Raw genomic sequence first — 12,483 nt, 5'->3', positions numbered from 1 at the left:
CACTTCAAACAAATGAAAAGAGAGCCAGAAAATTAACTATATCCACTATTTATTATTAAATGTTCAACTATGCAACAGTTTATGAACATTATAGTATAGTTTGCGTTTCATTGCAGAGACATCTTGGGATTAGAAACAGGCACAATACTGTTGTACAATCAACTCCTTCCATTATGTTAACAGCCATTTCCCCTTTGTGTTTTTATTTGACCAAGCTTGTATGCAGTAAAGAATGCTTTATGGGAGTATTTTGATTAAGTCAAGTTGCAGCAAAACCAAAAAGGAAGGGACTCCTAAAAAAGGTCACTACTTCTGTTATACTAGTTACTATTACATTGTTAAAATGACTGCAGTGAAAAAGGTAATTAAAACAATAAATCTGTAACGTCAGAGTTTTGTGGAGATTCAAAAATTATCATAACAGAGTGGTGTAAAGCTGCACTGCATTGTAGCATGTTGCCACACTCAAGTAACTCAATGTAAAATAAGGCAATACAGTATCAGAAAAGTTAAAGATGATTTGTCAAATATGCTGTTAAATTTTTCTTGGTGAATCAAAACAGAATTATTAGAAAGTTCAGCTTCATTCGATCTCTTGCCCAGTGATAGAAGCTGCTAGTTTGAAAGAGTATGATGTGTGACTGAGCTTAGGCACGCAGAATCTGAGATGGGCACTTTAGTATTGTGATTTACGACATAACTGACCGTGCGCTCTTAGATTTAGGGCACATAAAATGAAAAGCACTTCCAGGGCTTAAAGTATGTGACATGATATAAGTCATGGGGACCATCTTATGCAGAAGTGATTCACTGGACACATTGGCATAACAATATTGAAATTAACTATGATTTTAGAAAATTAAAACCTGTAATTTCAGAGGCAATCATTTAACATTTGGAAGTCATATGTACTACGAACTTAGAGCAAAAGCAGGTAGTCGTTTAAAGTGGCTGATTTATGCTAAAACACTTGGAGCTTCTCATCGTAAACCAAGTAGAAAGGGGAAATCTTCCTTAAATGCACAAGAACAACAACACAATACTGTATATGGAGGAAAAGAGAGCTGGTAAATAGCAATGAGTAATGGCAATTGGACAATCTACATTACAAGCTGATGCGATGAACAGTCAATTTTGTGAGCTAACTTATGCTGACAGCCTTAGTGGGGGATGTTATATTCGAGGTCGCATGAGTGCATTGACCTCCTAAAGTATAAAAGTGGATAAATGAAGGTCTGTGCTTTAGCTGCTCTTTTATTCTTTTATCAGAAAAGAAGAACAGATTTAAATTATTAACTCTTCAAGCCCTATTGCTACCTTAAAAAAACGTCAGCCATTAATATTCGACATCAATGTGAATATACACAATAGTGTGTAGAGCTCCAATTCATCCCTTTGATGAAGTGGCTTTAACATACTGTACGTCAAGTTCTCACACACAGTAAATGTTGTGCTGCAGTGGAGGTTGTCTATTGATTGCAGTGTTTATCATGGTCATTTACCGTACTATGTGGACACTGATTGCATGTTTCACCATTCCATACAGCTTCTAATCTTTCAAGCAAGACTCAACGTTGAGTTGAAAATTATTCTGAACATGACCAAATTTTGAGTTCAACGAGGCTGGTTCAGGGCAGCATAGTGAATGACTGCCTCACAGTCAAAAGGCTCCAGAATTTAATCTCGGCTTCCCCGTGTGAAGTATGCATGTTCTCCCCGCAGAGATGCCAACCCCTATTATCGCCTCTCAGGAACATTCTGGATATTTTGTCAAGAACGTTTTGATTTTGTCAGGAACATTTGCGTCTGAGCCAAAACAAACACACGTCACCAGAAAAACTCTGAACAATTTTATATTGTCTTTATATGCCGAAATATTGATAGCTTATTTCTTGTTTCAGTTTTGATTTATTCAATATGCTATCTTTGGCACTAAATTGCTAAATATACAATAATGCAGTGATAGTCTGTTATTTACAGACTGACACATTTTTTATGAACTATCAGATTGTAGAAAATCTACATTAATATAATAATAATAATAATAATAATAATAAATAAGATATAATGCAATTCTGAGAACATTGATTGTGCAGATCTCAAAAGTCAAAATCAAACTCAGCACTCTCGGAACGCATTGGCTACAAAATACTGTATGTTAGGTTGCAACAAATACTCCAATGTTTCGAGTACTTCGAATAAAAAAAATGCCCAAGGAATTTTCTCTGCCTCAGGGATCCACTTATTTAACTTATTCGCTGCTGGGCCTCCTAGTGATTGAGTTTGAGTTTGATACTTTATCTGTAATTACAGTATGTGTGTACACCTTTAAGAGGGCGGGCGGTGGTGAGTCGTGTGATGTACAGTAAGTAAGGAAAAGTCAGTCTGGGATAAGACGCCGTTGACATGAGTTGTGGCCGACAGCAGAGGGTACGTTGGTGATGTTCCTGTGTTGCCGTGAGGTCAATCAAGCGACTGAAAGTGCATTGGAGACTCCCTTCCTCCTTGACCACTTCCAAGGGCTGATATGGGTGCCAGCACACCCGCAACACTAGTGAGGATAAACGGTACGGAAGATGAATGAAGTTGCACACCAAGCTCCTTAGGCCTTTTGTAATTAATGACCTACAGGGTATTTTATACTTACAAGAAATGGTATGAATGCAAGATGAAAACATTCTAACTTTAAACTGAAATTGATTTACGTGTTTTCTTGCCTCTTATTCCGGTGTTTGCGTCGCGCCTACATTTAACAAAAGCTTAGAACCGGTTTAGTATGGCTTAGCCGTCTTCTACTGCTAATTACTCCTCGTCCTCCTTTCGTGATAACGATACTTGTCAGAAGTGTAGCATACTCACCGCCATGAAGGCGATGATTAGTGACTTTTAGAGGAGCGGCGTGTTATCTACATTAGCTAACCATCAGCCGCAGCTTCAGAGCTGCAGGCTTAAACAATTTGGTTTTTTTTTACACGGAGGAAAATATGATGACATCATCAATATTATATTTTTTTTTTGCGATTGGTTGGTAGAGTCCAAATCTTATGTCAGCCAATCTCTTGCCGCAGTACTTAGACAGCAAGCGTGTGATAGCCACTTGCTCGCTGGCTCGATCGGATCAGACTGGATCTAAAATCTGTTTTTTTTATGTTTTTTCCCTACAAGTGTTGTTTGTACATACTTACTATCTATAAATCATTCATGTTCCTTAAAACGTTTGTACTTTTTCTGGATCTAAAATCTCCGATTTTACTACTCTTAAATAAGCAGTCCATTCCATGCTCTGCTCCAGCACTTTTATCGAGCAGCGTGCAGATCCCACGTGATCACAACAACAGTTTGCTAAGGTGTTAACATAGTTGCAAGGTGTAAGAGTGAATGTTGCTTGCTACATCTTTGTTTATTGGCACTCCAGTTTAAGTTCACTGAACACTTAACTCACACAACAAAATAATTAACAGCTATTGAATGTTCCAATACCTCACAGCCTTCGTTTCTGCATTTTTGGTCACAAAAATCGCTAGCTCAAACCTAACACACAATGAATAAAAAACACCATTGATGAGCTAACGAAAATTAGCATTGAACTCGTGGCACTTATCTCTTTCAAAATAATGAATAATGGTACACAAATGCTTTATAACCATATACAGTAACAATACTCTCCGGCATATATAGAGTGTTCCCTCGCCACTTCGCGCTTCACGTTTTGCGACTTCAGTGCTTCGCGGGTTTTTCCAAAATATTTATAAAAAAAAAAAAAAATACAGCCATATCGGCAGCCATATTGCGGAGAGACGCGGTTTCATGTTGATGTGCGTGAGAGAAGGTTTCCCTGCATGCCAAACAAAGAGAAGAGTTGGCTCAGAGGCTTTGTACATGCCTGTACTGTACGGGCACTCATACAAGGCGCGTGATTGGTTCCCGGCACGACATCGACCAAATGTAAAGTATAAATACTGTTTACATATTTTAAACATTCTGGTACCCACATACACACCCACGAAAATTCGTGGGGGGAGGCAAATCCTACTTCGCGGTTTTTCACCTTTCGCAGGGGGTCCTGGTCCCCACTAACGAGGGAACACTGTATTCTTCAAAATCAGTGAAAAACGAGTTATCATAACAATATTCAATTGTGAGTTCTACTTTCCTTGATACTGCAAGTGTGTATGTCATTGCGTGTATCACACTGCCCCTCAGAGGCAAAGACGTGCACAACAGGAACAGCGATTGTTAATTAAACGAAACTCCAGTTGCGTCAATAAGTTCAAAAGTGTAAAGCCGCGCGTGGAGAAAAAAATGCTGTTCCCACCAACACTGACAGTAAAAAACATAACTGTATTGAACTTTAATTGTTATGTTGCACTTTAAAAGTATAATTTGTATGTATTATTTATTGAAATTATTTTTCATGTTTTTTTTTATTTATTCTTTAGTTAGTTATGTAGAATATGCTCATGTTTAAGTTAAGCAGTGGTTATGTTGAAATGTAAATATATTAAATATATATATATATATATATATCCTGTATGTTCCACAGTAATACATCAAGTGTAAAATGCGTAAAATTTGACTGTTCATGAGCCTAGATGAACAGATGCTGGCTTGGTTTTAAGTTTTCTATTAAATTAAATATATAAACTTATCAAATATTTTCCCATGTCTCCAAAGAGCAAATTGTTACTACTACGCCATAGCTTACTTATAAGAAAACAATAAAGAGTGAATGGCTCAAGACAATTTCTGAATTTCTAATGCTCAGTTTAGTTGTTTTAGTTTTGTTTAGTCTGGTTTAGCAGGATTGATATGTGTAGGCATTTTTGCATTAGCTTTTTTTTTTTTTTTTTTTGTTACGTGATACATCGTAATACTATCCTCCTATTTATCGCAGCAAGTATGAAACACACACTGAGGGTGAATTCAAAAGGCATATACAGCAATTTTAAGATGAGGTGAGTGCCTCAGCTCAGCAAATAATATGCGATGGAGTTTATTAGCTGATGGCTGAGAAAGTGAGCAGGCCTGACTGTGGCTCTTGTCTCTTAGCATGTGTATTGCACTTGGAAATTATAGCAATTTACTGATCTAGACTTGGAAAAAGCAACTGTTTCTGACATTACTAAGCACATTTTATATCTTGTTTATAATTGAAGTGTCATGCAATATAGTTCTTGGCTATAATGTATTCACTTGGAAATATGTATTCAAATTTAGGCAATCAAAATAAAAACTAGACTGTACAGGATTCTGCTGCATAACACGATCCAAATCTAGTTGCGAGTAGAGACATCTGTATCTCTGTAACATACACACTGTCTCTTGTCACGCACACAGACTCATTAGTGCTCTGTGATTGTTTCTCTTCCTGTTACACTGAAATCTCTGACTTTTGGTTATATTTCTTCTCTGTATACCGCCTGCAGCCTTCCCTTGGACTGAACCAAATTAAAATGAGACTTTGTTGGATATGCTGATTCATGCAGATATCACAACTGCAACTAGAAATAGCAGTTCCCTCAGAAATGGCACAAGAATACAAGAGAAAGACATGAATGAGGAGGTTTTGTTAATACATCACCACATCATAGCAATCTTCAGCAGAGATGTACAATACCTACACTCAAGTATAAATTGACAAATGTCGACATTTTTCCCCTTCATAAAATCCTCTCCAGACATTGAATCTTATGATGTCTGGTATTTATGAGTGGGGTTTAAAAAAAACAAAAAACTACTTTTGACAAACATGACAAACAATGGTAGGTAATCAATGTAAACAACGGTGTGGAACCACTGATTAACTTTCATTTGGATCACTTATTCATTTAAACTTTTTCCACAAGCTTATATCATGTTTTTGCAACACCGAGGCTTGTCGTAATGTCAATGTTTGTCCATAAGTTAATTGAAGGTATTTAATAAGAGTTACTGTACTTACTTTTTAACTTTTTTTGCTTACTACTGTGGTTTAGGAAGTACTGGGTCAGCCAGTTTAGTTTAGTAACTGACATCAATATTGCATGAAAGATGTTTTTTTCCCCCTGGACTGGTATGACGACATCACATTAGTTTGTTCCCTTTTGTCCATTCACATACAGTACACAAACATCTGTGTGTGTGTGTGTGTGTGTGTGTGTGTGTGTGTGTATGATCATCAGGTGCCATACCCCTATTAGCTGTGAGCAGTATAGCGATGACAGAGCAATATGACTGGCCAATAAACCAGGCACACTTAGGACAAAAAACAAATTTATCATAACTTAACATAACTGTTTTTAATAATTTCATCATTTATTTGGACAAAAATCACCAGAACTACATTTTTCAGCTAAGAAATTCTGGCAGCAATCTGATTTTACTCTTCCTGGCTAATGCAGCCATGATTAATGCAATGCTTTATTCACAATGGTTCACTTTGTGCCAGGAATCACTAATCAAACTCATTTCACCATTTTATAATGTTACTATTATATATGTACTATACTATTACCATCGTCTCCTGCTTTCATATAGTATGAACTCTTTAATGATGCCCATAATGACTGTATTCTTGTTTCTATGATATACTGTGAAGACAGAAGATAGACAGACAGACAGCTAGAACTGACTGACAGAACGAACACCTTTCCTTCAGGGGTTGAAGGCAGCCAGAAGCCTCATGAAGTAAAGCGGACACTGTCCCTTGCTATAAATTACGGCAGTTTTGGCTGACCATTAAAGTTTATTGTCCAGCTCCAGTCCAAGGTATGACCCTCGTTACCGACAGATTGCCAGGGAGTCTTGGTTTGGAGGAAGTCCACTAACAATTCCTTGGTCTAACGTGTATTAATCTGAAGCTGGTTCTTGTTGCCCAGACCATATTAATAGTTAGTTGATATACTTGTAATTTGTCATGGACCCACCACGGTCCAAACTGTAGCTGTCTGTATTTTCGGTCTCTGCCCGTATCATCTTGCTAGTGAACCATTGGTATTCCACAGCTGGTGCTTGTTTCCTCCTGGCTCCCACAATCATTTCAAGAGGTCACGGATATGAATTTTACCCCTGTGAGACATGCTGCTTCATCTCTATTCTCTCTTGCGTGTGTGGAGTTGATCTGTGTCATTCTCTCCCTGGGTGGTTTAATTACCTGTGCAAAGACGGTTATGTTTTCATTGCCACCAGTTTTTGTGTTTGTTTGTATGGTTTTACGTTCTGTAACTTGTCATCTATAGTTCTGGGTATTTGGAATGAGTCCAATAATCAATTAGTTGATTAATCGATTGTTAAATCGATTGATTGTGTGGAATTAATTGTTGCTAATCGTGCCTTGAAGTAATTGAGATGAAATTGAGGGTCTTGTATGACTGTGGAAAAACAGTACGTGATTGCACATACACTGTAGTGCGATTACTTTAATCGAGCTTTCCTTTGGTCAAGTGTGAACACTTGGATCCAAACGCTGCAGCGCACCAAGCAAGTGGATTGAGACTGCTTGAAGCGGTGAAGTCAGTCCACTTGCCAAGTTTACCTCAGCTTTAAGACCAGTATTAAAAGCAGCATAAAGCATAGCAAACTTAAATATGTAGCAGCAATAGATTAGCATAGGCATCACAATTGCAAAAGTGTTTTGGTCCAAACTAGATTTACCAACTGCATGTGTGAACACAACAAGGGTTTCACTTATTGAAGTACGTATTGTGATAAGTAAGCTATTATTTGGAGGGAATAACTTGTAAGGTTAAAAAACTGGTAATCCTTTCTATTGCTTTGTTAAAAGGTCCTAACACAAACCAAATGTTATTCATCCAATACAGTCTATATACGCTTTGTTACGGTGATAAAGAATCTGTGTTTCTATGCTGTTTATTTATGGACCTTGTTCTAAATAAACAGCTTTGTTATTTTATGCTTTCAGGGTCAATTTAAAATGACAAAACTACAAAATGGAACAACGGGATTTTTAAAATTAGTATTTTTACAGTATCTAATATATTTGAGAAATGTTTTTTTTCCCTCAAAGTGTTGTTTGTACATACTTACTATCTATAAACCATTCATGTTCCTTAAAAAGTTTGTACTTTTTCTGTCCACACAAATTTGTACCCTCCATCCATTTCCTGAGCCGCTTATACTCACAAGGGTCGCGGGAGTGCTGGAGCCTGTCATCGGGCAGGAGGCGGTGTACACCCTGAACTGCTCGTCAGCCAATTGCAGGGCACACATAAACAAACAACCACTCGCACTCACATTCACACCTAGGGGCAATTTAGAGACTTCAATTAACCTACCATGCATGTTTTTGGGATGTGGGAGAAAACCAGAGTTCCCGGAGAAAACCCACGCAGGTACGGGGTGAACTTGCAAACTCCACACAGGCGGGGCCGGGGATTGAACCCCGGTCCTCAGAACTGTGAGGCAGACGCTCTAACCAGTCGTCCACCGTGCCGCCCAAATTTGTACCTTTCTAAAATAATGACTCCTCCTCCGAGGACCAATTAAAATCTCTGAATGAGAAGAATGTGTATTAGGAATCAATTTGCTCTTTTATTGTCCCTTTCATTATGTTTTCCAAAACAGAAATGCTGCTCGATTGTAGATTTGAACAGTTGTGTTGCTACCTGAGGCAAGACAGCACACGTAAAATAACATGGAAATTCACTACGAACTACAGCTGCAGATTGTTATCAAGAGACATTTACTCGGCAGAACATTTGATACACCTGTACAGTCTAGTGACAGCCAAATTCAAGAGATATTTGTAAAGAAGAGTTGAGATTTGAACCCAGAGCCTCTTGACTGTGAGGCAGATGTTCTCACCACTACTCACAATGCTGCCCAAAGTATTCCTGTGTGTGGTAATTTACTCATCTCCAGGACAGCCAAAGTGCATGCCCTATTACATTGTCACACTCGCTCGTTATGTTGCTCTAACCTCGTTTAGAGCAGCATCCCTCAGTTTATACTGAAAAGGAAAAAGAGTGAGGCGGCACGGTGGCCGACTGGTTAGAGCGTCAGCCTCACAGTTCTGAGGACCCGGGTTCAACCCCCGGCCCCGCCTGTGTGGAGTTTGCATGTTCTCCCCGTGCCTGTGTGGGTTTTCTCCGGGCACTCCGGTTTCCTCCCACATCCCAAAAACATGCATTAATTGAAGACTCTAAATTGTCTGTAGGTGTGACTGTGCGTGCGAATGGTTGTCTGTTTGTATGTGCCCTCCGATTGGCTGGCAACCAGTTCAGGGTGTACCCGAAGACAGCTGGGATAGGCTCCAGCACGCCCGCGACCCTAGTGAGGAGAAGCGGCTCAGAAAATGGATGGATGGAAAAAGAGTGATGTAGACCAGCACAAGCTTAAGGCAGGCATACTGAATCTTATTTTTGGAAGATGTCACTGGGCGTACAAACGGAGTGGATTTTATACACGCATGAATGGTTAAAGTAACACAATTCCAACTTCTTGCTCCCAAGTGGCACAATTAGTTTGGAAAACTAAGTGATGGGTTGTGATAGGAGATCTTGCTGCGTGAACTTCAGTTACAGTTGACTTTTCTGACAAATGCATGATTTTGTTGAATAACTGTAGTTAAATAATGAAAAGCTTAATTGTGGGTGCAAATTAGTTGCACTAAGCTGCTTATTAAAAATCTGCCAGTGTTTATTTATGTGTGTGTGGGCAGTGTGGAAGGCCCTCTGCCTGGGTCATGAGGACTCACAACATGTGTTACAATATAATGAGATCTACCAAATATTCTGTCTACACAAAAATCATAATGCTCAGTTTTGACTGACACTGTCAAACAGTTATCTTTTTTAAAAGATTGTTGTGGTTGTGCTTTGCAAGTGTAGCATTCTGTTTGTTTGTCATAGTTTGTTTCTCCTGTGTAGAAAATATGTTTTTCCAGCTTTAATATAAATTTAATGACAACAGAAACACACCTTGGCATTTTGCAGCTTTGTTCTTGATCACTGCTAACAACAAGCATAACAAACTGCTCATGAACTATCTCTACAAACTGAGCATTATCTTTTTAAATGCAAAATTATTGATACAGCTCTTGTAATGGATCATATTTTATCCTTACCCGCGAAAGGGCAATGTATATTGGGGGGGGGGGGGGGTTAAAAGATATGGATGCATGGCAAGTTTCATAAACAAACAAATGGATCTCACCACCACTGTGTGTGCGAGCAGACATGGAAATGAGTCCCTCACTGTATATCCAACACCACTGGCTTGCAAAAATCATGATATTTTGAATCCAAAATTCCTTCAAAGACACAACAGCGGTGTGTTTGCACCACCCAACCCCACACAGTAAAATGAAGATTGATTGAAGCTGCAGAAGGCAAGGGAAGTGTGGGTTTGTGGCTCCTGCGAGCTGTACCTTCTGAGCACTAAAATGGAGGAGGCGTGTGGGATGAGATTGGAGGAGCTGTTTGGGGATGGGGGGCGGCAGAAGTTAGAGGAATGACTCAAATCTGCCACCGCTTACAATGCTGTGGGAAAGTGCGGATTGATCCCTGCGTTGCCATTTTTACGAACCTCATCCTTTTTTAAGGCCATTTTGTGATGCTTCTCAATTAAGTGCTGAGTGACGTGTCGTATTTATTCCACATTAGTGCACTGCGCAATTACCCTTCGACAATATTACGCGCGACTCGGTTCTGTAACACATTCAAATGTGACAATATAATCTCCCCTGGTTGAGCATACATTTGTTTCGTGAACGAAAGCATCCCCGTTGCTGCTTTTCAGATGAAGCGTTTTGTCGAGAGTGCAGCTGAAAGTGCTGTTTAACCGCCGGAGGGCTTTGTTTGAGCAGGAGCACATTCACAATTGACAAACAGCCCACATTGTTATCGAGAGGAGCGTGACAAGCACCTAACTCCATTTGCTACGCGTATTCCTGCCCTCACTTCACTCACCCATGTTGGCTCATCCGCGCGCCCGCTCCGTCTTGATATCCAATAGTGCAATCCTTCAGCACTGATCACGACCTCCCTTGTGTCGCTTTTCCAATCCAGACCCTCAAAACAGGCAGAACCCCTCAGGCGAGCGGTGACTCACCTTCATTGATTTCTACTAAAAATAAAAAATAAATATTGAGGAAAAATCTCCTGGTTAAGCGTTTAAAGTTTGTTCCAGTGCGCTCTGACGCTGCGTAACTTGCCAAACGTAATAGAAAATGTGCCATCAAAGCGCAACTTGCAAATGGATCTTCCGCTTTGAAACTTGGATTTTAGAACGCGCGCAAAAAAATCAGTAGGTTTCGAAAGTGGGGAGGGGGAGTGGGGGGGGGGGGGGGAAAGGCGCAGTCTCCTTCCCCAAGCAGGTGCCCCATGCAAGCGCACGTCAACAGTGTGAGGGATTTGCAGGGGCGCGCGCTCAGCCTACCCAGATGCGTGTGCCCGCCCGCACGCGTGACGCGTGCGGGAGGGGGGGACGCGAGACAGTAAACGTGAACGCTCTCAACGCATTGTTGAACAGCTGCAGGCGCGTATGGGGGGAAATATGAGATTTGTTGTTCGTTCAGTCATCAAGCCGCTCCCCAAACTCAATCGTGCTTACGGTGTAAGGGGGACATATGCCGGAGGATTTTAATTATTACGGAATGAGTGGATGTACACCGCATTCTTGAGCCTGGCTCACGTTGCGTAATTATTGCTGCTGAGAATTGCTGAATGCAGTGCATAAGAGCAGATGTGTTTGTGAGGACGCATTGATTTATTTACTAAATACTGTTCACCACCAGACGGCACGGTGGCCGACTGGTTAGAGCGTCAGCCTCACAGTTCTGAGGACCTTGGTTCAATCCCCGGTCCCGCCTGTGTGGAGTTTGCATGTTCTCCCCGTGCCTGCGTGGGTTTCCTCCCACACAGGCACGGCGACTCTAAATTGCCCGTAGGTGTGCATGTGAGTGCGAATGGTTGTCTGTTTGTATGTGCCCTGCGATTGGCTGGCAACCAGTTCAGGGTGTACCCCGCCTCCTGCCCGATTACAGCTGGGATAGGCTCCAGCACGCCCGCGACCCTAGTGAGGAGAAGCGGCTCAGAAAATGGATGGATGGATGGATGGATGTTCACCACCAACAAATACTCAGAAATGACTTCACATTAGGGAGATTTTCCAGTTTAAAATAAATAATTAAATAAAACTGTTTTGTCATATGTTAAAACTGTCTGTATGACCTGACAGTGGAATATTATTAAAATGACCTTTTGAAAAATCACTATGCTTCTAACTTAATTTTACAACTGGGCAAGGCACGACAAGAATAGCCAATCGGAGACTATAGAGACTTGAGGCGTGACTGAATAAGCTGTTAATCATTTGCACACGCACACACAGCCTCGCTCAGCAGCCCCACCCAATCTATTATAATTTCTTGGCCAGATGATTTAACTCCTGTTAGCAACAAAAGTTGATGAAAGATGTAGCTGGAATGCTCTCTACTTAAAAAAAAAAGGGTCAACATGTATAACCAGAAGTGCACATAAAACT

At 40.3% G+C, this 12,483-nt stretch overlaps 1 protein-coding gene across 2 annotated transcripts in view; it reads right to left on the bottom strand.

The window, feature by feature from the left end:
* The window catches only part of lrrtm4l1 (leucine rich repeat transmembrane neuronal 4 like 1), a 45,399-nt gene extending 34,154 nt beyond the window's left edge, over window positions 1-11,245 (bottom strand). For both annotated transcript variants that reach the window (XR_009769957.1, XM_061699366.1), the window contains exon 1: window positions 10,908-11,245. Coding sequence is in view for 1 of the 2 variants with exons in the window: in XM_061699366.1 (XP_061555350.1) it covers window positions 10,908-10,911 (4 nt within the window). In the remaining variant the exon portion in view is untranslated. The remainder of the gene's footprint in view (window positions 1-10,907) is intronic.
* Between the last annotated feature and the right edge of the window lie 1,238 nt (window positions 11,246-12,483).

The sequence above is a fragment of the Phycodurus eques genome, chromosome 15 (assembly GCF_024500275.1).
Source record: "Phycodurus eques isolate BA_2022a chromosome 15, UOR_Pequ_1.1, whole genome shotgun sequence".
NCBI classification, from domain to species: Eukaryota; Metazoa; Chordata; class Actinopteri; order Syngnathiformes; family Syngnathidae; genus Phycodurus; species Phycodurus eques.
Note: the sequence above shows the minus strand (reverse complement) of the source record. Positions and strands in the feature narration are given on the sequence as shown.